At 31.7% G+C, this 27121-nt stretch overlaps 5 protein-coding genes across 8 annotated transcripts; 4 read left to right on the top strand and 1 right to left on the bottom strand.

Moving 5' to 3' along the window:
• Positions 1-532: 532 nt before the first annotated feature.
• On the top strand, positions 533-8043 carry LOC108323447 (probable leucine-rich repeat receptor-like serine/threonine-protein kinase At3g14840). The gene is made up of 24 exons (XM_017555910.2): positions 533-709; positions 948-1122; positions 1238-1309; positions 1401-1469; positions 1748-1819; positions 1909-1980; positions 2161-2232; positions 2360-2431; positions 2539-2610; positions 2699-2773; positions 2876-2947; positions 3149-3223; positions 3417-3479; positions 3917-3982; positions 4064-4099; positions 4204-4244; positions 4352-4728; positions 5061-5256; positions 5361-5507; positions 6142-6260; positions 6384-6594; positions 6679-6916; positions 7148-7298; positions 7503-8043. The coding sequence occupies exons 1-24, from the start codon at positions 613-615 to the stop codon at positions 7896-7898; spliced, it is 3036 nt and encodes a 1011-aa protein (XP_017411399.2). The 5' UTR covers positions 533-612; the 3' UTR covers positions 7899-8043.
• Positions 8044-15743: 7700 nt separating this feature from the next.
• LOC108323456 (uncharacterized) lies at positions 15744-18518 on the top strand. Of its 3 annotated transcripts, none has more exons than XM_052878575.1 (2): positions 15744-17539; positions 17615-18518. In XM_052878575.1, exons 1-2 carry the CDS (start codon positions 17089-17091, stop codon positions 17896-17898), a joined length of 735 nt encoding a protein of 244 aa, XP_052734535.1. In that variant the 5' UTR covers positions 15744-17088; the 3' UTR covers positions 17899-18518. The 3 variants fall into 3 exon arrangements, with proteins under 3 accessions (XP_052734535.1, XP_017411407.1, XP_017411408.1); XM_017555918.2 differs by having other exon boundaries at positions 15746-15993; positions 17062-18512; XM_017555919.2 differs by having other exon boundaries at positions 15746-16396; positions 17062-18512.
• Positions 18519-18537: 19 nt separating this feature from the next.
• On the top strand, positions 18538-19101 carry LOC108323462 (RING-H2 finger protein ATL66). Its single transcript, XM_052878257.1, has one exon. The coding sequence runs from the start codon at positions 18538-18540 to the stop codon at positions 19099-19101; it is 564 nt and encodes a 187-aa protein (XP_052734217.1).
• A 926-nt stretch (positions 19102-20027) lies between these two features.
• LOC108323461 (60S ribosomal protein L23a-like) lies at positions 20028-21640 on the bottom strand. Its single transcript, XM_017555932.2, has 4 exons — positions 21516-21640; positions 21383-21435; positions 20817-21180; positions 20028-20295 (listed from the first exon to the last, which is right to left on the bottom strand). The coding sequence occupies exons 1-4, from the start codon at positions 21623-21625 to the stop codon at positions 20211-20213; spliced, it is 612 nt and encodes a 203-aa protein (XP_017411421.1). The 5' UTR covers positions 21626-21640; the 3' UTR covers positions 20028-20210.
• A 98-nt stretch (positions 21641-21738) lies between these two features.
• On the top strand, positions 21739-27065 carry LOC108323460 (UDP-galactose/UDP-glucose transporter 5B). Of its 2 annotated transcripts, XM_017555931.2 has the most exons (11): positions 21739-22037; positions 22419-22532; positions 22885-22977; positions 23091-23156; positions 24321-24419; positions 24973-25052; positions 25506-25618; positions 25797-25885; positions 26066-26152; positions 26242-26310; positions 26477-27065. In XM_017555931.2, exons 1-11 carry the CDS (start codon positions 21906-21908, stop codon positions 26600-26602), a joined length of 1068 nt encoding a protein of 355 aa, XP_017411420.1. In that variant the 5' UTR covers positions 21739-21905; the 3' UTR covers positions 26603-27065. The 2 variants fall into 2 exon arrangements, with proteins under 2 accessions (XP_017411420.1, XP_052734534.1); XM_052878574.1 differs by lacking the exon at positions 21739-22037 and having other exon boundaries at positions 22483-22600.
• The last annotated feature ends 56 nt before the right edge of the window (positions 27066-27121 follow it).

Genomic DNA, 27121 nt, shown 5'->3' with positions numbered 1-27121 from the left:
GATATGTATACATATAAACTATATCATATATTTTTTGTTTTTTCCACCTTTTATCGTGAACAAGAAACCAACTTACCTATAAAATATTGCAGCTATTGTATATAAAATATGGTTGTAAACTTTAAGGTAAATTTTTTTAAGACAAACAAGCTACAACATGACTATGTCAAATAACTCAAAATGACATAATTAACAACAACCAAACCAAAACAAAGCTTTATTTATTATTATTATTATTATTATTATTATTATTATTATTATTATTATTGTTTTTGTTGACTTTTACAACTACCTACCATTCAAATATACAACCAACAAGAAACTTAATTCTTCATCATTTACTGTGTCAGCAAGTATTACACTGATCACTTTCCTTTTTTTCTCTTTTCATTGATTTAAAATGGAAATCTCCTTTTGAAGTACTTATAAAAGTAGCAAGTGGGAAATTCTTCAAGAGTTGACTTTGTGTTAATATCCATATAAATCTTTTCTCTGAGTTGAATTTGTTTCTCATTCTCACCCAAACTGAAGCCATACGGAACAAGTACTCTTGCTACCACTCATGATGTCCCTTTTCATGAAGCTATTTTCCATCATGAAATCAACTACCACATGAACATGGCTTCACCTCATTTCTTCCTCCTTCAGCTCCTACTTACTTTTTTCTTTCTCTCTTTAGCTTTTGGAGCCACTCTACCAGAAGATGAAGGTATGTAAAGATAACCAAAGCAGGGTTCATTTGAATCAACTTCTCAGCCAACATCCATTGGATAAGAAAAATGACAAAATTGACTTCATCTTAAATTTAAGAAAAGTATCTTTAATTTAAAAAGAATTTTGATTTATTTTATCATCTTAGATAAAGCTTGTTTTTTTACAAGTAGTTGTTACCAATTGATCTACCCATTAACATTATTTGAGTGGTTTAATAATGATAATGCATATAGTGCAAGCTTTGAAAGACATAGGTGAGACTCTTGGGAAGAAGGATTGGGATTTCAGCGTTGATCCATGCAGTGGAGAACGCAATTGGACATCGCAAACTAAAGTGAGAGGGACAGAAAATAATGTCACCTGTGATTGCTCCTTTGAGAATGCCACAATCTGCCATGTTACTAACATGTACTTCAAAGTTTCCATATATTGTTCTCATTAATTGTCTTTCAAGTTTAATTACAAAATTAAGTTAAATTGCATTCAAATTTGAGCACATTTAATTGGTAAAATGAGCATGCAGACTTTTGAAAGTACAAAATCTCCGAGGCACTCTCCCAGCAGCAATGGTTAGATTGCCGTACCTTCAAGAAATGTATGATATTGTTTCACTTTTTCTCGCTTTAATTCAACAACAATGTGTTTTCTAATTTCCTTTTTTTCATGAAACTGTCTCTCTGTTACAGTGATCTTAGTCGCAATTACCTGAATGGGACAATTCCTCTGGAGTGGGGCTTATTGAATCTTGTCCGCATGTACACTTTCTTTAGTTTCTCTGTCAATTTTCTCTTTACCAATCTATAACTGCACAAACGAACAATGCTACTACTCCCTCTGTTTCATAAAATCTGCAGTTTAAGATTATTTCCTATTCCCTCAGTTTCACAAACATTGTGATTTAAGGTTGTTTCACACAGTTTAGGATTTTAACAAATATCTAATTTTTCAAACGTTTGTACAAAAAATGTCCCTTCTATTTCACTGCATATATTACTGTGATTGAAACACTAAGAGTAATACATATTTATGGTAGTTCTCTGAGTGCTAATCGACTAACGGGTTCAATCCCCCCAGAGCTAGCAAACATCTCCACTCTCCAAAGTTTGTGAGTTTTCTTTTTCTGGCTATCCACCATGCATTGTTTTTAAGCATTTATAACCTCATCTGGGTTGAACTTTGGCTTTATGTTAATAGGACCCTCGAATTCAACCAACTCTCTGGAAATCTTCCTAGTGAGCTTGGGAATCTTCCAAATATTCAAAGATTGTATGACGTTTATTTTGCTCCCTTTTTTTCCATTCAACTTTAAAACTTTGTTTAGGTTGTTTGCTTTCGTTGATTTTTGTTCTAAAACATCAAATGTCAATGCTCGTTGAGTAACAGTTTAGTTTAATTAGAAGACCTTGGTTTCTCTTGATGATTTATTGTTGCTTTTAATACGTTTAGGCTACTTACCTCCAACAATTTTACTGGAGAGTTGCCTGCAACATTTGCAAGACTCACTACTTTGCAGGATGTGTAAGCTTCCCATTTTCTTACTTTTAATACACTGATCAGTGACTATTAATTAGTATATATTATTATTTTAAGTTCCATCTTTAGCTAAAGTATTTTTTTTTTTGCTTCTTGTCATCACATTATGCAGTCGACTAGGGGATAACAAGTTCTCTGGAAGCATACCCGATTTTATTCAAAGCTGGACAAGTCTCCAGAAACTGTGAGAATCTATATTTTCTTCATTTAAATTGGTATCATGATAACTGTTCATGATTATTGAGGAACAGAAACCCTTGATCTCAAAGAACTTTTCTTTTGTTATGACAGAGTGATTCAAGGAACTGGATTAAGTGGGCCAATTCCTTCTGGAATTTCACTACTTGAAAGTTTAACAGATTTGTATGTCTGGTATCTTGTGTAGTAAACGAGGTTTTAAATTTACTTTCATTTTAGATGTGTTTATCCGTGCTTAAAATGTGATGTGCAGGAGAATTAGTGATATAGAGGGATCAGACTATTTTCCTTTTCCCCAACTTAACAATCTGGCAAATTTGGAAATTCTGTGAGTTGATTTCATCAATTAATGCTCTGTGCACACACATTGAGATCAGAACAAAATATTACAATACTGATTTCTTTTGCTGTCTATCTCACTGTTTCGCAGAATTCTGAGGAGTTGCAATGTCAATGGAACAATACCTGAATATCTGGGGACTATGTCTAATTTACAAACCTTGTAACTTCTGTTACTCTCCCAATATGTTGAAGTGCAACTAATTATAACAATGTTCTTGTATTAGTTTTAAATTTCAATAGTATTTTTCTTTCATACCAATGCTTCAGAAAACATAACTTCAATTCTCCTCGAGTTTACTACACTATAGAATGTTTTCTAAGCTAATTTCCTTCACCTTATTCTGGTTGAAAATTTTTTCAGAGACCTCAGCTTTAACAGATTAAGTGGACAAATCCCAAGCAGCTTTGAGTATGGCCTAAGAAAGACAGATTATATGTAAGAAGTTTGTTAATTTCTTTTCTCTTCCTCCAAACTGGGCTGGCATTTTCTGGTAACCAATTAGTGCTGTTCACTTTCATTTAGGAGCAATAGCATGATTCAATATTACTAAAGTTTTCACCATGATTCTAGGACTTGGATAAATCACAAGTTTTATATGTGTTAATTTCTTTAAATTCTTCAATTGTAGATATTTAACAGGAAACATACTCACGGGACCTGTACCTGCATGGGCCGAAAAAGACAAAAATGTGTAAGTTTTATTTCAATGGTTTTGTTTTATGTTATGATTCCTTAAATTGAATAGTTAATGAGTTCTGAGGGGAAAGAGATTTTATAAGCATTATCATTTGGTGTCTTTTATCTTCACTTCTCTTTTCTATGTGAAAAGTCTAGTCTTGGTTGTAAGGTTTCTGTTTGTATCAGTACTTGATCACCACCTATGCAGTTGCGACTATTGCACTCTTTTTAGTTTATTCCATCATATTTCATGCTCAAAATCATTTCATAACATAACCCTTAATGTGTGAAGAGCTTATCAGACAAGTGCTTGATTAAATTGTTTACCTGAAGGCACCTTTGAGTTACTATACTAATTGTCATACATTCTTTCTAGTTCTCAGTTTCATGAAGTCTAACTGTTTTGCATCTTGTTAGATTTTCTGAATCAAATTTTATAATCTGAACCAGAGATCTTTCGTACAATAACTTTAGCACGGAAAACTCAGGGCAGCAGCCATGTCAACGGGGAAATGTGTAAGAATCATTGCATATGAGAACATTTGTTTGCAACTTAAAGAACCTATCTGAGTCATAACCTTCTGTTGTATCCCATAGGAACTTGTTTGCAAGCTCCTCGGTGGACAATAGCTCGTAAGTCTGATATATCTTTTGGCATTTCCCTTTCATATGGTCATTTTAAATTTTATATGATGGGATCATGCTAAATAGCTTTGCCCCTTTGGCCATTCCTTCAGAGAATCCGTTTCATGTTTAAAAAGTGTTGCCTGTCCTAAAAGTAAGTTTTACTTTTCTTTTTTTTATAACGATTTTATACACAGCTAAATTTTCACTAACCTTTACTTGTCCCAGAATACCTTGTACTAACTAATCTGCTTGTCCCAGAATCATACTCTCTTCACATAAATTGTGGTGGAAAGCAAGTAACTGTGGATGGAAATGAAACATATGATGAGGATACAGATAATGCAGGACCAGCTAGATTCCACCTAAGTGGAAAAAACTGGGGGTTTAGCAGCACTGGTCACTTCATGGATAATGACCGTGCAGAATATTATATTTGGCTAAATCAATCTAAGCTTTTCTTGGCTGATGCTGAAATATACATGGATGCACGTGTTTCTCCCATTTCTCTTACTTATTATGGATTTTGCCTGGGAAATGGAAATTACACGGTGAATCTACACTTTTCAGAGGTCATGTTTTCTGAAGATCAAACATATAACAGCTTAGGAAGGCGCATATTTGATGTCTACATTCAGGTAAATTATCTCAGACTTCTGTAGTTTTATTTTGTCTATCATGAGTATAATTTTAATAAAATTGTAAAGCCCTTGACTCAAGTTGCAATATTCAAATTCTATATCTTCAATTTTTGAAAAGAAATTCGATTAGAGATAGATGTGTTCTTTTATAATCCATGTGAAGCTTCAGAATACCCAGAATATGACATCAACTGGAGAAATTTCCCCACCTTGGTACCTCACTTCATTTATGAATTTGATTTCTTCAGTTAATTAAAAGACATTCGGATATGGCATGCTTAAAATTGTAGCTACTATGAGGAATTAAGGCTGCTTTCGATTTCTTGCAGGGAAATATGGTGCTCAAGAATTTCAATATTGCAGAAGAAGCAGGAGGAGTTAATAAAGCAGTCACAAAATCATTTACCATTATGATTAGCAGCAACACATTGGAAATCCGCCTATATTGGGCTGGGAAAGGCACAATTGGTATTCCATTTAAATCAGTATATGGTCCTCTCATATCAGCAATTGCTGTAAATCCTAGTGAGTTTTACTTCTCACTCAGTACTTAATATTCATATAGCACATGGATGTTACCATGCAATATAACCTCTTGAATAACAATGTTTTCTATTATAATCAAGCAGACTTCATCCCTCCCTCAGAAAACGGAAGTAGAATATCTGCAGGTGCTGTGGTTGCAATTGTGGCTGGTGTAGTAGTTTTTCTAGTCCTGGTATTTGGTATACTTAGGTGGAGAGGCTTTCTAGGACAGAAAAGTTCTTTAGCAAAAGGTAATTGCAAATAACTTATTCTGTCACGATGATAGGCTTTGTGCTTCAACTTAAGGACTTTTAATGTACAAAAGTGAACTCTTGCATGCAGCATAAGTTTTCGTATGAGCCTAAATTTAGGGCATGCAGTTAACCTTTAATAAATAAGCATATGGACTGCTTAATAAAGAGTATATGACATTGCTATTATTAACACTTTTAATGAAGTTCTATGAAAAACAAACCTCACTTTTTATTAACTCTGTTTTGTAACTCAAGACACTTGATTATGTCCCTCACACTCTTTTACTCTTTGTTTCACACTCTTGGTCTCTTATTCTTGCTTAACTCCTTAAACATAACGGTGATAACTCCACAAGTAACCAAGTGAATTCATTTACAAGGTAACTAAGCTTGAATACATAAAGAGAACTAAAGAGATGCTACTAATTGATGACTATAGATTTATTAAGGTGTCCATCATTCACCAACTACATCAACTATCCACCTTTGGGAAATATAGCACTTTGTTTATCAACCATTAGTGATTTCTCAGTGGACGGTTAATCCAGTGTGCCAATGATTACAAAAGTATTAACAATATGGAATTTTCTTGACACACAAAATCTACAGTCTTTCTTTGTTTAATTGACAGAGCTAAAGGGGTTAAAACTGCAAATGGGTATATTTACCTTACGACAAATCAAAGCAGCAACAAATAACTTCAACAAAGCCAACAAAATTGGAGAAGGAGGGTTTGGTCCTGTGTACAAGGTAATTTAGATAGTATGGTATATCCCCTCAATTATTATGCATCTATTTTAATTGAAGATATTACTTTTGGGGGAAAAATCAGTATTCCAACCCAACAACTATACTGCATTGCTCCATATGCAGGGAAATTTATCAGATGGGACAATAATAGCAGTCAAGCAACTTTCTTCCAAATCAAGGCAGGGGAATCGTGAGTTTATAAATGAGCTTGGCATGATTTCAGCTTTGCAACATCCTTGTCTTGTTAAACTTTATGGATGCTGTGTTGAGGGAGATCAATTGTTGTTGGTCTATGAATATATGGAAAACAATAGCCTTGCTCGTGCTTTGTTTGGTAACTCTTTCTTTTGTGGCCGATTTCAGTTGTCCCTTCTATGATATTTCAGTTTGTGTAATTTAATTTTATTCACTAATGAAGGTCCAGAAGAACACCAAATAAAATTGGATTGGCCTACAAGGCAAAACATCTGTGTTGGTATTGCCAAAGGTTTGGCATACCTCCACGAAGAATCAAGATTAAAAATTGTTCATAGGGACATCAAGACCACTAACGTGCTGCTTGATAAAGATCTCAAACCTAAGATATCTGACTTTGGTTTAGCCAAGCTCGATGAAGAGGACAATACCCACATAAGCACCCGAATTGCTGGAACCTAGTGAGTTTCTATATTTTGATTTTTCTACACAGATTCATGAAGAAATGTTTTCTATGAATGATATTTTTAGACTATGAAGCAATAAAGCAGAGAGGTTATCAAATTTCATACCTTGTTGAATTAGATTTAGCCAAGTATAATTAGAGATTAAAAAGCAAATGGGAATGCAAAAGTTTGAGCAATTAACACGTTTCTTAAATCAATGCAGCTAATAAAATTTGTTTTGTGCAGTGGATACATGGCTCCTGAGTATGCCATGCATGGTTATTTGACTGACAAAGCAGATGTTTATAGTTTTGGAATTGTGGCCTTGGAAATTATAAGTGGGAGGAGCAATATGATTCAACGACATAAAGAAGCATCATTGTATCTTCTTGATTGGGTAAGTACTTCCATAAAGTGTTCCAAAAGATGTTAATTTCCTATAAGAACAAAAATATTCATAGTTCCACATAATATCAAATTTGGCAGTAAAACCTTACTTGTGACTACTTAAGTTATTTGGACTACAATTATACTAGAATCCTGCATAGGCTATATATAACATAGATAAGATTGCATCATTCTGTTTACCCTTGTTTACCAGGCATTCATGCTAAAAGAGAGTGGTAATCTAATGGAGTTAGTTGATGGTAGATTGGGTTTGGAATTCAACAAAAAGGAGGTTATTACAATGATCAATGTGGCTCTTTTATGCACCAATGTAACTGCCTCTCTCAGGCCTACAATGTCCTCAGTGGTAAGCATGCTTGAAGGTAGATCTGTGGTTCAGGAGTTGATTTCAGAGTCAAGTGAGGCATTGGATGAGAAGAAGTTGGAAGTGATGCGACAGCATTACCAAGAGATAGAAGAAAATAATCTAAGTGAGAGTAACAATCAGAGTCTCTCAGTGGATGAAACATTGGCTACTTCATCTATTTCTGCAACAGATCTATATCCTGTAAACATGAATTCTTCATACTGGGAGAAAAGGGGTTGGTGAGAAACCTTGAAACAGATAATGCTTTGGACTTGCATGAATTACTTTGTCATGAGTTAGAATGTCCTTCATTTTATTCTCCTATAGATCCTTTTGTGTTTGTCATGCTTAGTGGTATTATTCAGATGAATTTAATTGTCATGCCCTCCATACCTTCAAACAATTTTATATTATTTTTAGTCAATTATAAATCATTTAGATATAACTTTAAAATAATTATTATATATATAAAAAAAACTAACCGGACAAGTCAATCCTGCAAACACAAAATTTTACATAACAAGATAATTATCAATAAATTGCAAGAGATGAGCAACACTAGGAAGATGAGCCATCAAAATGGTCGATGACATCATGAAAGTACACGAAAAGGTAATACATATGAAGATCCAATAACTGGCAAAATGCATGATAACAACAGTCTGTAAGGAAAACAAATATACAAAGTAGGGTTTGTGTAAAGTTTCATGGATCCTGTCACATCACATTGATGGATATTGAACTATGAATTTGACCTACTTTACATTTACATTCTCTGCATAAGAATCTTACATTACCATTCATGTACGGCAGATAATGAATACTTTTCTTTAATTAAAGACTGCAACGGAAGTGTGTGCTGAATAGAGAATAATCCAGGAGAAGGGATGTTCTTTGATTGCAACTTCTTTATCATGTGTTAAATGCAAGTACAACTTAGAGTTTCAGACCGCAACTGCAAATTTGATTCAATATTTATTGTGATAGTACAAGAACCAGGTTTTCAACCATGGATTTTTTTCTTCTTTTAATCTGCGAGTATATATAACTACAATTATGCCCTAATTTTGCGTCCAGCTGTGCAGAATGCCAGACAGGAGCATGTTATAAGAAAATTGTGATTTACATATTGATTATTACATATGTAGATAATGGACATGTTACAGAAAATTAGTGTTGAAGGGGTCAGTGGGAAATGACTTCAATGGTGCCAAAATATCAAGAACTAGAAGATTTTATGGATTAAACCTGCATAGACTGAAGTCAATAGTAGTTGCCAATGTGGAAGAAAAGAATAGAATAATGATACTACAAACAAAAACATTGAATATCAATGGTAATCAATGGTAGTAGCAGTGCCGTTTGTGGACTGCTCCAGTTAGAAGCTAAGTTAGGGTTAAGATTTTAAGAAACCATGGTTCATGCATGGTGGCTTATTAAGCTTTCTGTGGAAATTGTACATGGCAGCCCTAGAAATGTGTAACCCTAGTTTTATGGTTACATTAATACAGTTAACCTTATAAGTTCAACATGGCACACTATATATGTCCTCAATTATCAAATGAGTTCATTTGATTATAAAATTGAGATCATCTACATTTTTCAACATATAGAGAATCTTAAATATATATTTCAACTTATAAACAGGATTTAATAAAAATAGAGGATGAGTTAGGAATATATTTTTCTTGGTTTAAATAAAAACAAATTATATATATATATATATATATATATATATATATATATATATATATATATATATATATATATATATATATATATATATGCAAGAGGAATCTACTTTCATATCCAAAATTATGTTTATAATCTAGTTGCATCTGTTTTTTTATTTAAACAAATTGATATAATGAATGTAAAACAAATTTAACTTTGATCTTTTTAAAAAAATATTTATTCAAAATAAAATAAAAATCCTGTTATGTTGAAATTCTATTTTACAACTTTTATTATGTACAATTTTCATATAACGTGATCTAATTAAACATTTGTTGCTTCAATTTGTTAAATATTTTTAGTTTGAAGTGTATAAAGAAAATATTCAATAAAATAATATATCCATAATTTTTTAGAAAAGTAACATTACTTTAATCATTACAAAATTAAATTGAATTAATGCCTTTTATGAGATTATAAATTATTAATACAAAAGGAAAATACCATTTTTTATATATGAAAAGAGCTTAAGTAAACGTATCTTCTAAGAAATGTCACTAATTACATTATTAATAGTAAATTTGTTTGGCTTTGCATGTCTTACCAATGTTTGACCTATGTGATAGTTTTACTTGGTGAGTGTGATTCCACAATGTGACTTCTTCACCTTGGCTTACCCCACATGACTTTAACCTAATTCTCATCTTCTCTTCCACAAACAAACAATCTCATTGTCTCCATTTTCTTCCCATAAAACCCAAAACGTAAAATCAAATTAGACAATACTCCATGCCCAACTTTAAGAATTTTTCATAGTCTTGGTAAAGACAAAAATAATCTAATTAATGATATGATTATCATATATTTAAAGAAATATGATATAAACTTCGTTAACATATATAATTAAAATAAAATATGTAAATATATACAAATTCCAATTTATGAATTTATTTTTGTGAGATTCAAATAGATTTATTTATTAACATTGATCTTAAAAAACTTTTTCGGATTTATTATTTTATTCATATACATATTTAATTTTTATAAGATTGAATTAAGTTTAATTTATAATCCTGAAAGTAAATGAAAACGTTATTAATGATATATAAGTATTTTCAATAATTGTTTTGTTTTTGTTTTTGTTTTAAAATATGTTCTTAGTCTAAAAACACTTGGTTGAAAATGAAACACTACGTTATAGTAACAAATGAATATGATTTTACGTTGAACTAAGTTGAATTCGTAGCTGTTAGGCAGATAAATTTGTTTTATAATATGTCTCTTTATAGTCACAAGGTTGAATATAGAGGACTTTTGTTGAAAGGAAACAAAATTTCATATATAAAATCATAGATATTTCAGAAGGAAAGACTAGATCTATTTGGTTGGTCAATATATGGAAATTTTAGAAATGAAAATTAATAAGTTATTTTTAATAAATTTTGTAGTTTGTTATAAATTTAGATGATTTAACACTATGATCATCAAAAAATTTATTTTTACTTGGAAAAATTAGTTTTTTCACTTCATTTAAATGTTTCTACGAGAAAAATAACAAAATCTCCGAGAAAACATTTGTTATCATATTATTTTTAAATTTAAATTTAACATGAAAAGAGTTTTTTTTTTTCAAATTGTCTAGGACCTCTTTTATAAATAAATAAAAATGTAAGAATAATATGGTTATACTTGTAACTAATACGCACAATTCTAATAGATTGATACAGTAGTTCTGTCCCGATTAACATTTATATAATTATATGAACTTTGTATAACGTTGATATCAATTAATAATATTTATTTTGTCATCGTTACATCAACAAAATTTAAAGCAATATTAATTAAAAAGGTAAAGGACAGAGGACATTTTAATATTTTGTTTCACAGGTTAGAGAAAATCTTCATAATGACTTTTTAATTGTCAGATTTGTAATTAATTCAGAATGATTATTTTCCATTTTAAATATAATCTTTCATGAATATAATACTTATATATTATTAATTAAAATTGTAATAATTGTAAAACTACGCCAAAGAAAAAATATGTATTATATTCGATAAATTATTAAGAGTTTTGTTTGGGTAAAATTTTACGTAAACAGGAAATGAAAATGATAATATCTACAAGTATGTATAAGCATACATAAAAATTTAATTTATGAGTTATTTAGTTTAACCATCCAACAAAATCTATTTTAATGGTTAAAGGATAAACCCAAGAAAATTAAACCAGAGAGTACATAATATAAAATATTCTTTATTGTATTTCAAATTTCAAAATATCTATTTTTCATGTAATTTTAGAAAGTTCTTTATTTTAATCATTCTCAAACTTTAAAAGGAAGCTAATAACTTACAAAAGGAAGACTATTAAAAATAGAAATCAACAATACTTAAACATTTTATCTAAAAATACAAAATTGTTCCTACAATAAATATTATAAAAATTGTATATTTGTATAAAAAATAAATAAATAATTTTATGATCATCACAGTAAATACTGTATAGAAAATACTAAAAATTAGTATTAATACCAAAGTACTATATATATGAAACCTTAAATTTGGTAGAATGGTCCCTACATGAAGATTTTAATATAATCTTATAATTTATAATTTATGAGAATAAACTCCTTAAGAGTTACTCTCAACTTCCAACTTCGTCTTCATTTTATGTAGTTCCTTATTAATGTTATCATTAAAAAAAAATAGTGTTTATATATATATATATATATATATATATATATATATATATATATATATATATATATATATATATAAATAAGGGTTTGTTAACTCGCGAACGCCTGTATATTTTAGCAATGTGTACCGGGTTTTAGTAGACAAAAATATATATCTTTCTATATCATGGATTCTAAGTTTTAAGGTTAAGGGTATTTTAATAATTTTCATTCTCAAAACTAAAAAAAAAAAACCCAAACCCTCCTCACATCTCTCATCTCTCTCAACTCTTTCTCTTTCATCTTTCTCACTCTAACATTTTTTCTCTGTCATCGTATGGTAGTCCCAACTGAAAAAAAACAGAAACACGGACTCTTAAACAATAATTTTTGTCTTATCTAATTTTCACAAGCATAATGACATCAAAGGAATTGGTAATTGATCTGGAAAAAATCAGAAATACTCGTTAAACAATTTCTTACAAAAAATGATTTTATAATGAGTTTTCATTTTATAATTTTTGTCTTATATAATTTTATCTAATTTTCAAGAACATAATGATATCCAAAGGAATTGGTAATGGGCTTGGAGGGTTTTTTTTAAAGATGATGATTCAAGATATGCAGATGATAATTAGAGAGGTTAATAAAGATGGTGAAATTAAAGAGATCTTTAATGAACCTTTGTCTTGCCTGAAGGTGAATATGTTAATGACTCAACTCTTATTTTTTTCAATTAGAGTTACAGTAAGGATGATAGAGAAAAGGTTAGAGTGAGAGAAATGAAAAAAAAATGATTGAGAGGAATGACAGAAGTGAGTAAGAGTTTGTAAATTTCTTTTTTTTAGTTTTAAAAATAAAAATTATTAAAAAAAAACAGACGTACACGCGTTAGCAAAACTCACACATATATATATATATATGTATATATATATATATATATATATATATATATATATATATATATATATATATATATATATATATATATATATATATATATATATATAAAAGACTAAAATGATATGATCCTCAAAATAATAAAATAACAAAAAATAATATAATTTAAAAGAAAAAATAAAGATAAGAACTTGTCGGCGTTAAGACAACCGTGTATATCATATACCTATTAAAACAACATCATCACAAATTTTTTGTCTACAACACTAAATTTGTTTATAAATACATCATTATTACATAAACGTAAAATAAGACTATGTTTATTTATAATTGTGAATTATAATTAGAAAACTACCTAAAAAGTATCAATTTGATTATTCTATATTCAACCTTTGTTGTCTTAAAACTGGACAACAGATTTGTCCATTATAGCTTAAGAATTTTATATGTTTATTAGAATTGCATAATGGTCAACCTTCATAGACAAACCAAACATTGCTTGCACGTATAACAATCTCACACCATATGCCTGTTTTCAGGATACGTCGTATTAAGGATACATGACTCAATATAATTTTAATTTAGTTAACTTAAAGCAGTTTTGTCCTTTTTAATATTGTGGTTTTTTGAAACACAATTCTCATATTAAAACATGAATTGTTGATTATTATTATTATATAGTACTGCAGCCAAAGATAATTGGAAACTTTTAATTGGCACATTGACTTTTTTCAAACTAACTGCGTAACTAAGATATCCATTAGGGTCATATATTAGACAGAATAATGATTATAAGTTGGACAAGATGCACAAAGGCACAATTTAATTAATGTTAATAAGATCGATAAAATCAATTATCCTATGTTTATTTTAAAGTTTGAATATGTATAAGTTGAAGCGAAGAGAACAAAGGATTATTTTTGGAGTGTACATTAATATTTTGACATCACAAATTTTTTTATTATCATCTGACACTATTCTTTACTACTATTTATTTTCACTTTATTTTAAATATATAAAAATTAACTTTTTAATAAGACCATTTTATTTTTGTAAAAATTGTCAAATGGTAGTTAAATGTGTCTAATAACATTTTTCCTTTTAGAATATTATTTTGTTTTTTATAAATGACATCATATTCTGAACAAAGGAACAATGCGTCATATTTGAGTTTATTTTTTTATTTTCTTAATAAATAAATGTTCGTTTTGAAATTTCGTTATCGTTATTATAAATAGAGTTAATGTTCCAACTTAGAGATAATATCATTGGTATATCATAAGATTGTGTAAATTTTTCACATGTAAGACTACTGTAATACTTGAGTGAAAAAGAAGAAGATATAATCTTGGTATAAAATTGTTTAAGATATTAAATGTTTTGTGTAATTTTAAATTAATATAATAAAGTAAAGATGGTGTTCTTTGGTATTAAAGAAAATTTTCATACTTAAACAAGAATATTTGTTTTCCAAATTATGATTTTTAAGAATAACTAAATTCTGTTTGGTTTGTAAAAAATATTCCCAGAGAAATTAGTACAATTTTTCTAAAAGTTAAATTATATTACTTTTTCTATGAGATTAATTTATTTCTTTTTAAAATTTAAATAGTAATATCATTTTTTTAAAATAAATTTTTCTTTCAAGTTGGAAAAGTTAAAATTCCAGCTTTTAAATTAGATTTTCTTTTTTGGAAAATCTTGTTAAACCTATTACCAGAAAATTTTACTTTTTGAAAAGTAAATTAATTTTTCAAACTTTACAACTAGAACAAACTAAAATTATCAGCACTTGTTTATTTTTGTCACCATCATTTTATCAATATATTTAGATCCTTTATACTTTTAACCATTGGAGGGGTTTTAAATTTTAATAAAGGCTTGAGTTAAAATACAGGATAATTGAGAACAATAAAACCTATAGTTAATGACTAATTATGATTTATTTTTTATTACTATTTTCGATTCTAATTCTGTATTAAATTAATTTAAGTGATTAATTAATTTTTATTCTATAATTTTTTATCTATAAAAAAATCACTTTTTTTCAATTTACCCATACATATATATATATATATATATATATGTATGTATATATATATATATATATATATATATATATATATATATATATATATATATATATATATATATATATATATATATATATATATATATATATATATATATATATATAATGGATCAAAAGATTCAACGTTACAATTTTAAGGTCTTGAAAGATTTATACATGGAAAGTTGAACTGAATTAAATAATTGATCAGAAGGACATAAATATTAGAAGTGACAGAATTCCTGAAAAAATGGGAGAATTTCAGGGATTCTCAAATCATGTATATCACAAAAAATGAGAACTCCAATTTATCATCTGAGGAAGATTTTGGCATTCAATGACAGGGACTCGGTCCTCACCATTTTTGCAATTAAACCTTGACTTTCCACCACCCTTTAGTCTTATAAATCTTACAAATATCCAAATATGTTCTCTATAAATAACAGGATACTTACATATCTACTTAATTTTCTATTTTCTATTTGTACACCAATATTTGCTTTTCCAAATTTCTCTCCCTTTCTGCTCTCAAATAGCAGCCGCAAATATGGAAGACCTGGATTCTCTGCTCATCTACCCTGAGGTTTGTTATTTCATAATCACATCATATCATACATACATACATACATATATATATATATATATATATATATATATATATATATATATATTAATTAATTAATTAATTAATTATATGTGTAGTATATGTTTGAGTTTATGCTTCTGTCAGTATCTGATAATTTCTGTTTTTTTCTTCTGCTGCATTATTGACTAGAGTTTGTCTTGCAATATCCTTTTTCCTTTAAATGACGTTTGCATTCATGTATTCTTTCATTTGTTACTCACTTCCATGATTGATATTCTTTATGTGGATCAAGTTTATCATTCAACTGATTCATTGCCTTCTGCTCCGTTCATGTTTCTTTGTTTATTGATTATTTTAGAATGAATTGTGGGTGGAAGGACGATCTTTGAAAGATTACACAAGAAAGTTTACCTTTTTCTTATCTTGGTAAATGGCCACTGTTTGTTTGTGTATCTTATGAATTGGAGGAAAACTTTTGCTGGGAAAGAATTCATTCTTATTTCAAATTGAAAACAACACCTTTGTCACTTAAGTACTTCATCTAAGTTTTCTCAGTAACTAAATACATAGGCTTCAATGTTTTTCAGGTCTAAGGTTGCAAAGTTTTCCACAGGAGAAAACTACATTCTTGAATCTAGGATGTTTTATTCTGGACGCATCTCTATTCTCATGTTTTCCCCTTTACTGGTTTTACCTTCTGCAATGGTGCATTAATTGTCAGGATCCTTTCTTATTTTTATGCAACATGTTTCAGAATTTAATCCTTGACCCCTTTCAGCCAACTTGTTCTCCTTCACATTAAATCTTGGACAATTATTGTCAATTATTGGTACTTGCTTTATTTATAAAAGAAATTAATGTGTTTCCTTGTTTATAGTTTTATAATTAACCCCTTTCCCCTATTTATTCTTTCCGTTATATACCAAATCCCCTTATTGTTGCTGTTTCCATAAATAGCGTGTCTTCCATTTATTTGGGCATAGGAAAATAGATAAATCATAGTCTAATTTTTTTTTTTCTATGGTTGGTTGAGATTACGTGGATCTTACTTTGAAAAAGTGTTTAAATTTGACCCTGATGCATGCACTATGTGACTACATAGGCCTAATTCATGTCAATAATCTATATTAATTTAAGGAAAAAGTATAAATCATGACCAGGTCGCTTTCTCTGATGTTCATTTACAAAAAATTCTTGAGGCTGCTTATTATTCAACTAAACTTCATTCCTTACTAATACCAGTAATTAAGGCAACAACAACTTAACTCATTTATGTTAAGAATTCAAAGTTGAAGTTTAATACGAGTAAAAAATAAATAAGATCGACCAGTAATGTATAAGTAATACCCATAAACCTATCTTTGAATATTTTGGCTTAGAAGTGGTGTCCTAATCTTTTATATATACGAGTTTGTTCACAAATTTAGACCTTAGAAATGGCTCTTTGACTTCTATATGAACAGTAATTTTTTATTTTCTTGATTGGTTTTTCAGGGAGAACAAGAGTTAAGGCAAAAGCTTATGGATGCCAGACTTGAACTTGAAACCACAAAGCATCTCAAGACAGAACTGTTCAATCGGTTGAAAATGGCTTACCAAGAGAGGGATGAAGCAAGGTGTCAGCTAGCTAAACTGAGGAACCAGTTCATGCCCTCTAGTTCAAACAATTTGCAAAACATGTTTGATATGCAAAATAATTTCACCTTCCCTTCTGCTATTAGAGCAAGCTCAGGCATAACAGAATCTGATAATAGTCTCTCACATGGTTCCCCACAAGTGGAATTCTTATTTGACTCTTCTACAGAGGTTACAAACATCCATGCAGTTAACCCATTTGACAAAATGAGTTATCTCAATCAGAATCCGATTCAAGACTTCAATTTTTCAGCACCCCATGTTTCGATGATTCCTTATATAAAGCCAGTGTGTGATCCTGCTGCTGCAGTTATAGATCGTCTTGCCAATGAAAGAGGTTTGCCTCAAATGGGTCAACTCCTTCAGGCTGTGAAAGATGCTGGTCCATTGCTTAATACTTTGCTCCTTGCAGGACAACTTCCTACATGGGTCAACCCTCCTCCTATTGAAAAGATCAAAGTGCCACCTATAGCCATAAAAAAGTGTGATGTCACTAGCATCATTAAGCCTAACACTTTTGGAGAAAGTGGAAATTCACTTCTAAAACCCAGGATTCCAACTTTACATCATTCTTCAAATGCTCTCTCCACTTGTTCTGCTTCCATGCTCAACTTAGCTGGTCAAACCACTGGTTCATGGAACAGCACATGGCAGTTGAATTCAACTTCTGGTGTCACTTCCAAGTCCCGTCAATGAACAACAAAGGCATTAAATTTTTTATCCCTTAGTCTCCTTTTTTCCAAATATGTAAATGGCACACTCAGCTTTTGTTTTGAGTGAAGCAGGAGAGATAGCCTTTTTTTGTTTTAATTAAAATGTTAGATAGCTCTACATTTGAAAGTATAGGAAAAATTGAATTTTCGTATTATCAAATGTATCTTACATCTTTGTGATGATCTGATATATTTTTCTGCCCATACCCATCGGATAGTTGTTTGTCGAATTCAACTAGAATGTTAAACTGTTTCCATCTCTCCTCGTCATATTTGTTAAATATGTCAACTTTTTGTAACAATTACTTTAAAAATGACGTTTGAGATTATTTGATAGGATACAAGTTTTTACCCAATTCAAGAAAATTAAACTTGTTCATATTTTATTTGCTCAAGATATTTTAAGTTTACCCTATTGCATATTTAAGAAAAATATCAATTTTTTTAACCTTTGATAGTATCTAAGACGAGTTGTCAGCAATCACAACGGAGAATCCTTAGTGTCATCTCCAACTGTACCACTTCGGTTTGAACGGTATGTGTCTCTATGTTGGCATAGTTTCAAACTTCGTTTTCTGCTATTTTTATCAAACTCTTATGTAAAAACTTGATATTCATTCAAATGTCTTCTGTTTCTGCTGAAAGCAGTAACCCTGCTCCATGGAAGCTGGAAGAGATTGTTTCAATTATTATAGTGTGCATTATCTTTCTTACACTGAGTGATTGCTTCGGCGTATTCAAGCGTCTGTTGCGTGGAATTTTCCGAAGCAGAAACCAGGTTCCAAGGAGGTTTCTAGATGTGACCGTTCTCGACGATGATCCTTCCATGCAGGTTCAAAGCCGAGGATTGGAGTTCTGTGTGGTGCAGTCTCTTCCAACGATTGAGTTCAAGAGAAACGAGGCAGAACAAGACAAGGGAAGTAATGTGGAATGTGTCATTTGTCTTGGAGAGTTTGAGGAAGGGGAGAGACTGAAACATCTTCCAGAATGCAGCCATAGCTTCCATGTTTCATGCATTGACAAGTGGTTTCAGTCTCATTCAAATTGTCCTCTGTGTAGAGCATTTGTGCATCATCCCATGCTGCACTGTTCCGTAGATGCTTCTCACACATTGCTACAGCCTTTGAGGAGGGAAGACTTTGAAAGGGAAAATCTGCCTAGCACACAACAGTTCCTTCCCCCTTGATTTATAATTTTTCTTTTCTATCTTTGCTTTCAGTTTCGATCTTTGAGGAAGAGGAGAATGAGTGATATCTTGTAAATATAATTTGAAGGGAAAGCTAACAGCTTAGAAGCCTCCGTTTGGATGGTTATACGTGTATCATAAAGCATGTCATGATTATACAAGAATGCTTGAGAGCTGAATTTGAAATTCGTAGGTCCATGATCAACACCAGTGTTGAAACTTGTACTGCAGTATAGTTTTCAAATCTGAACTAACAAAACCAGTTCTCACGTTTTGCCTTTAAAGAATTGTATCAAGAGTTTTCACTATTTTTAAGAAATGTTCAAATACTTACTACATTTTGGGTAGAAAATTTGATTTCATTACAAGGTGGATTTACAAAATTTTCTCCATATGTAGTCAAGACAACAACTTACATTGAAAAATTTTATGCTCATCGCTGCTCTGATCAACCGTATTTCACTTTTATTCTTCCTGTTTTGTTCAACCACAAAATTTGTGCCCATTTTAACTTGCTCTACCTTAAATTTTACATTCATCTTTCATTTAAATGAATCGTGTATTGAAGGAAAATAGGACGAAAAAATAAGTACGATTTCAACTCATGAGCCTAGAGAAGTATTTTATGAAATGCAACAAGATACTTATTCTATCATATCTCTTTCCATTATTCCAAAGACCTATTATACACACCACCTACGATCTCAAACCTTACTAATCCTAAACTCAATTAGAATAAAAACTATATTATGAGCTATTTCCTTGTTGACTGTTAGCTTTCGAATTTGCTAATAGCGTATGCTTTGTCGGTTGACTAGCGTCAGTGCGCAAATTCTTTCATCAGTTTCTGCACTCTACAGTTTCGTTAGTGCCACCAACTTCAGGACACTCATTAACCTCACATCCCTAATCACTAAATTATAAAATTTTAACATGCTCAATTTAATCATCAATTTAAGAGTCAAAATTGAAACACGGTGTCTGCTTAGTGTCAACTGAAGCAAATGATACAAAATAATAAAACTCGAAATATAGAACCTATCCTTTTTTGAAAAGTTACCGTCAAGAATCACCATAGAACTGCCTAACATTAAATAAAACCCATGTACTTAGATGATGCCGATCTTGTTTGCCACATCCAATGCATCGTAATCAGGGGTCAACCTGACATAAGCCTTCTTGGTGCCATCAGGCCTGCAACAGAGTTGAAATTCAGAAATTGCAGCCGAAATTCCTTATATATTGAACTAAAGCTAAACACTTTTCCACAAGTTCACTGTAAATGGGCATCTCAAACACATCCAAATAATACACAATCCTACACTCTCAATTCAGAGAATTCCCTATTTTACTAGCAATACAGATTGAACAGGTACAGATATTCCACATTCCACAAATGAAATTATTAATTCAATAATGCTACCACTGCACCAAACTGGTAACAACGCTCAAGCCTGTAATTAAAACATAAAACAGAGAACAGGAACGACACATGATGCTTGCTTAAGGGCAGAAAAGAGGCCCACAGACAGGACTAGAAATTATATTTGACATAATGTATTAAAATAAAAGTGTTTTTAAAAGGGTAGTACAACAACCTAGCATGCTATGCTACTAGTTGAATAAAAAATTCATTACACTGTCAAATTCATTAGCAATAGCAAGTCATCAAACTATTACTATCAAAACCAATTAATCATTGCATAGATGCTTACCTGATCAAGGTGTTAACTTTCTTCGCTTGGATGTCATACATTTTCTTCACTGCATCCTTGATCTTCTTCTTGTCCGCACGTAGGTCGACGATGAAAACCAAAGTGTTGTTGTCCTCGATCTTCTTCATAGCAGACTCAGTAGTAAGAGGGAACTTCAGGATCTGATAATGATCAAGCTTGTTCCTTGGTGGCGCACTAATGCGAGGGTATTTAGGATTCCTATCCTTCTTCAAGGTCTTCGGCCTGTGGAAAGTCACAGAAGTTCGGATCTTCTTCGCCTTCTTCTTAAAGGTAGGTCCAGACTTAACTGCCTTAGCAGTTTTCAAGGCCTGTGCCTTTGGATCACCCTTCTTAGAACTATCAACTATACACACACAAAAAAACATTAAAACCACACACAACAAAAGCAAAACCAACCTAAGTGTTCATACTGCATAATCTTCTTCCTTATTAAATCCTTAATTCCCATACTATTGAAAGAAAAACTCAATCAATTGACTTAAATTTCGTTCCACCAATCGTTAAAATGAAAATTGAGAAAAGCGAAGTGAGGAACACGAACATACCTTTAGCGGGAGCCATTGAAAAAAAAACTCTACCAGTCAAATATTCCGAATTCCTGAAAGTTAAAAACCTGAAATCGTAAACAGCATGAAATTAAGCAAACCAGCGAAAGAGTAACGATGCACAGTCACAAACCTGTGCAGAGGAACAAACCCGGCTCTAGGGTTTACGTTTTGGTTTATGAAGTTTATATACGAAATGCAAAATGACCAAAATGTGCTTATCCATTTTTGAAAATGGGCCATGTTTCGATAGGCCCATTTAGAATGCCTTTGGGCCGGGTTTGTAAAATCCATTAGGAGGTGTTGACTGGCCCATGTTCAGTCAAGAGTGAAAATGCGAGTACCGTTGCTGTCTTCCGAGAATGGTGAATGCTGACGTGGCGGACCAACTCCTTTTTCTCCCATGAAACGACAGAAAAGAGTGCCGCAGAGCAACCTGAGCTCTGAGTCAGAGGCGAGCTAACTCCAATCCAACGTCGTTTTTGGTCGTGTTCTATGTCAGTGCGGTGCTTGTGTTTCGGACATGGCGGAAACAAACCCTGCTTCTGTTTCTTCTTCCGCGGGTGATTCGAATTGGAGAGAGAACAAGTTGGTGAAAGGATCATTTGCGGTCTCCGGAATCATGCTCACCCTCGTAACCTATGGCATCTTGCAGGTCTATAAGTCAAACTTTTCGTTTCTGTTGATTTTGATAGAACCCCAAGATCTTCTTGTCTTGCTTAATACTAATCCCAATTACGTATTTGTGGGTTTTGTAATTGTTCCGCTCTTGAGTTTGTTATCAATCTTCTAGGTTGAAGTGTTCTTAATTTCTTAGTCTTAAATTTCACTTTTTGCTTATTTATCAATTTGTGATTGGGTGCTTATGGATTAACTAAACTGGAATCTATTAAGGCATGTGGGCTAAAGATAACGTGGACCTTCTTGTCTTGTGAAGCCGCATAATGACAAAACCCTCTTTGTTTGATAATCCTACTACTGTCCTGTGACTGTGAGTTATATTATATATATGTGTGAGTGAGTTTGTTTCTTTCAGGAAAAGATCATGAGAGTCCCTTATGGGGTGAACAAGGACTACTTCAAATATTCTCTTTTTCTTGTTTTCTGCAACCGCATCACGACGTCTGCTGTTTCGGCTGGGGCTCTAGTGGTGAGTGAGTGCTTCTTATGTGGGGAAATACTATGGTTACCGAACATTTGATGCGTATTTGGATTAAGGTTGGCAAACTTAATTTTGGAGCAGTTTTCACTTTTCAAACTAAGTTTGTAAAAGGAACCTCGGTGTTGCTGTATGGAAACTTGGTTTCAGACAGTATATACCTGTATTTTAACACTAATCAAACAGGTTAAGAAATGAGTTTTATAGCCAAACTGAGTTTGGGGCATCCCAAACGAGAATCCAAACAAGCTTTGTTTTTCACACTGCAGCCTGCCCTTTCGTGTGACTGCATTTACTAAGCCAGAATTTTCCTTGAATTTATGGTTTTCAATCTTTCTCATAGGCACGGAACAAAGTTTTGGAACCTGTTGCCCCCATTTATAAGTACTGCCTTGTGTCAATATCGAACATTCTTACCACAAGTTGTCAGTATGAGGTAAGCTGCATACCTTCTATGTCTATAGATTGTATGTTCATTATAAGTTGTTATTATGTATTTACCGTTGGGTGCCCGTTAATGCCTTTTTTGTATCGTGTTTCCTATTCCAGGCTCTCAAATATGTTAGTTTCCCTGTTCAGACTCTTGCAAAGTGTGCTAAAATGATACCAGTTATGGTAAGGGAAACATTAATATTGTACTCAATTATATAATTTATCTTTTTATATTTATGATTACTGGCTGATTGCAATCTTCATTAATACTGTTGATAAAGTATAGTAATAATTGCTTTGTATAATGTGTTGTTCCTTAACACTAAATCTTTCATGCACTCTTTATCTCATCTTCTCACAATCATTTGTGGTTGGCATCATTTGTAGCCACTTCATTTTTTAGCCTAACAAGTGCATGAAAGGAAAATATGCAACTTAGAGGTAGAATCAGTCTTCAAATTTGGTTGAACACTCTTTTCGAATTGATCAAATTATTGGCCTGGTAGTCTCTCTCTCTTTCTCTCAAAATACTAATACTTTTTCCCCCTACAAATTTTATTCTACTTAGGGTAGGCACATTTCGAATTTCTTTTTTATTCTTCAGAAATGTCAAACTTTCAAATACTTGTTTTTTGTCTTTAAGAGAAAGCGAGAGAAGGAAGGAAATTTGGTTTTTTGGTAGGTACTAACAAATTTACCATGATGAGCAAAACAGTATATATCCTCTATACTTTGCTTTTGAAAATGATTAAGTTGGTGATTTTAAAGCTGCTTCAGTCTATCCTCAAAATAGAGTGGAGAATATGGTGTAAAGTTATAAACATGTCATTTTTTTATGAATGACAAGATGACTTTTAGGTAGACTTTATAATATTTTAGTCGCCTATTTTGGTTAAGTTGAGGCTTGTTCTCTTCTTTTTCTATATTTTGATTTAGATATAAGTCATAATGGTTTAGTAGATGAAGGCTTGATACTAAATATTGTTTTGGAAAGTTTTGAAGGATTTTTTTATAATAAGTTGATTATCATTTATGCACGTAAAAGTGCGTCCTGTGTGTGAAATTAGATGCAACTCCTATTTTCCGTTTTAATTTTATTCTAAGGACTTATTTGTGTTCTATTAAAGTGAATGTACAGTTTATACTTGGTGGGTTCTTGGTAGTATAATAGATCGTCCTACCCTGCTAGCCGTTTTTTTTATTTTCTTCCACCATGCATGTGTTCTAGACTCAACCAAACCAATCATGTTCCTTTTCTTTATGACACATCTTATGTACAATCCTTGTGCCTATTGTTTATTCCTTCCATGTTATGAATCTTGATTCTTGCCTGTTTGTATTATTTAGGTCTGGGGCACAGTCATAATGCAGAAGAAATATCGAGGAACTGACTATTTGCTGGCCTTTGTAGTAACCCTTGGCTGCTCAGTGTTCATTCTATATCCTGTAATGGTCTTTTGAGCCTAGTTTTTGTGTCTTTTTCATCATTGTCTTTTTATGCTATTATTTACTATTTAGAACCAACAATGAATTTGCATACATTATGCAATATTTTGTTCCCACCCAAGTACAAGAAGATCTTAACCCTGTATTTTTTCATATTCTTCTACATTTAAACATACTGAAGCAAAATAAAGCATGGACAGACTTGCTGAGTCCCATATGACAATTACAAATCATCATATTCCTTTGATAATAGATACCTAACTTGGGATCCAAAATTCCACTCACACAACAGATACACATTTAAAAACTGTAGTCTTGGTATTGTCATTTTGACTTGCTGGTCTGACCTGTATATATTCTTGTATGAGTTATATCAACTGATTGGATCATTTCTATAACAAATGTTGTATTTATCTTCCATTGAATAAGCGTTGTCACTGATATTGCTTTTGTATTTTACATTGATCATGCTGCTAAAGATAAAACATAAACATTCTTGATAATCTGGAAGCATTCTGTGATGAGCTGATGTAATTCTTTTGTGCTCTTGTAGGCAGGGACCGACATAAGTCCATACGGTAGAGGAAGGGAAAATACTGTTTGGGGAGTTTTGCTAATGCTTGGGTATCTTGGGTATCACTACAAAACTCAATCCCACTTTCTATGATAAGTGATTTTAGGTGTTGTCCCAAAAGAAAAAAAAGAGTACCTACCACCTTCACCCATTCTGACATGCAAGGTTTTAATCTTTCAGATTATTCTCATGTTAGGGATAAATTACCTTGCCAACCTAACGTTTCAGTACTTTCCTGCATATAACTTTTCTCCCCACTTTTGATGTCCACAGATTTTCATGAACAGCCATATTATTTCAATTGTGTTTTATTTTGTTTATTTGTATGGCAATGATTATTCGAAGCCACATTATATGGTTCAAATCTCATTTTGTAACACTATATAGTTAGTGTTCTTCATTGTTTAGTTGAGGCTAGCATTACTAATTTTATGCTCCTCTTACCAATATGTTTTAAGTGTTTAATTTGTCATGCATATTAATTCATGTGTTTTTTTTGTCTTGTCTAATAGGTGTGATGGTTTTACAAGCACTTTCCAAGATAAGATGTTTAAAGGCTATAACATGGAGATACATAATCAGATATTCTATACTACTTTGTGCTCTTGTGTTCTTAGCCTGACAGGTGGGTCACAGACTGAAATTTCATTCTGATCTTTATATTTGTCTGATAAATACAGACTGTGATTTTATTTTTTTATGCAATGAGAATTTTCTTGGACTGTATGTCTCCATTTTTATTCTCAGTTTTTGTTTATTTTCCAGATTCATGGTTGGATTTGACATCTGATATTTTTGTTTAGGCCTTATCATACAAGGACAACTATTACCAGCAGTAGAATTTGTGTATCTCCATAAGGATTGTTTCTTTGACATTGCATTGCTTTCAACAGTAAGAAAACTGTCCCTTCTGTTTTAAATTTTGCAGTACACTGTTGGTAATTTTCTGTCCTTTCTGACTTTTGAAATCTTTTGTGCTTTTACCTCTTTATTCCATAAAAGAATTGTAAAAACATTCCTTCTCCATCTTCCATTTCACTAAAGAAGTTTGTTATAATATCAACTTCCACAGGTTGCAACAGCTAGTCAATTTTTTATTTCCTACACAATTCGCACATTTGGTGCTCTAACATTTGCTACAATAATGACAACTAGACAGGTAACCATTGCAGAGAAAAGTCAAATTTTACATTATCCTTTCTATTATTTATTTTCTGCGTTTGTAATACTTTATTCTAACTATTTCAGTTGGTAAGCATCATGCTATCATGTGTGTGGTTTTCCCATCCTCTTAGCTGGGAACAATGGATTGGAGCTGTAAGACCTACTTTCTTCTTTGTGCCACACTCTTTCTTTATCAGCCATCACAACTGGTCCCCACTTTCACTTATTTCGGACCACAATGATATAGCTCATACACTAAATGTGACACCATATACTTGATGAATTTATGAGAAACCTATTAACACCAGTAAACTGTCAGGTAATTGTCTTTGGTGCAATTTATTCAAAAAGCTTCTTGAGGAAAGCACCCGAAAAGACAACAACCTCATCTGTAGAACATGTACAAAATGGAAATTCAAATAATTTGAAGGAGAACCCATGCTAGAGGCTGACTCCTTTGCTGACATGGCGTGGTAGTACCTGCACTAGTGTTGGGGCAGCTTCAGTTTTGAATTCAGAGCGGCACATTCAATATTTCAGGTCGTGGCTATTATGTGACGGTGGTTTGACATGCAGACAACACAGATTTTGGTGTCCCAATCATAACAATGAGAAGTTGATAGGAGCTTAGCCCCTCACTTTTTGATAGGGGAGATCAATATTACTGATCAAAGCCAAAAGAATGTTTATCAATTGAAACATTTCCAATGTGTTTGCTTATTAAGCAAGGTTGTTTATTGGTTAGTTTGAGGTGTTTGTTTTGTTAAGACAAGATTTGTGCTAATTTTTTGTCAGGACCATATCCATATGTGAGGAGATTTGTCCTTTTGACTTTAACCAGGGAGGGACGATTTTGGTTGATACAAATAGCTAATTCAGATATATCCTTACTATGAGAATTATTATAATTGACCCATTATTGCAAGTCTCTTAACTCTGATAGCACATTCTAAGAAAGAACACT

Source organism: Vigna angularis, chromosome 5 (genome assembly GCF_016808095.1).
Source record: "Vigna angularis cultivar LongXiaoDou No.4 chromosome 5, ASM1680809v1, whole genome shotgun sequence".
NCBI lineage: Eukaryota > Viridiplantae > Streptophyta > Magnoliopsida > Fabales > Fabaceae > Vigna > Vigna angularis.
The sequence above is the reverse complement of the archived record's forward strand: the minus strand, read 5'-3'. Positions and strand labels throughout refer to the sequence as shown.

Coding starts and splice junctions, on each gene's coding strand:
- LOC108323456 (XM_017555918.2), top strand. CDS start 17,089: ATGGATGCCAGACTTGAACTTGAAACCACAAAGCATCTCAAGACAGAA.
- LOC108323461 (XM_017555932.2), bottom strand. CDS start 21,625: ATGGCCCATTTTCAAAAATGGATAAGCACATTTTGGTCATTTTGCATT. Junction 21,436..21,515: donor GGGTTTGTTCCTCTGCACAG/GTTTGTGACTGT, acceptor TTTAACTTTCAG/GAATTCGGAATATTTGACTG. Junction 21,181..21,382: donor TTCAATGGCTCCCGCTAAAG/GTATGTTCGTGT, acceptor GTGTGTGTATAG/TTGATAGTTCTAAGAAGGGT.
- LOC108323447 (XM_017555910.2), top strand. CDS start 613: ATGAACATGGCTTCACCTCATTTCTTCCTCCTTCAGCTCCTACTTACT. Junction 3,983..4,063: donor CCATGTCAACGGGGAAATGT/GTAAGAATCATT, acceptor TGTATCCCATAG/GAACTTGTTTGCAAGCTCCT. Junction 5,257..5,360: donor AGCAATTGCTGTAAATCCTA/GTGAGTTTTACT, acceptor ATAATCAAGCAG/ACTTCATCCCTCCCTCAGAA.
- LOC108323460 (XM_017555931.2), top strand. CDS start 21,906: ATGGCGGAAACAAACCCTGCTTCTGTTTCTTCTTCCGCGGGTGATTCG. Junction 24,420..24,972: donor CAGTGTTCATTCTATATCCT/GTAATGGTCTTT, acceptor GTGCTCTTGTAG/GCAGGGACCGACATAAGTCC. Junction 25,053..25,505: donor CTAATGCTTGGGTATCTTGG/GTATCACTACAA, acceptor CTTGTCTAATAG/GTGTGATGGTTTTACAAGCA.
- LOC108323462 (XM_052878257.1), top strand. CDS start 18,538: ATGTCTTCTGTTTCTGCTGAAAGCAGTAACCCTGCTCCATGGAAGCTG.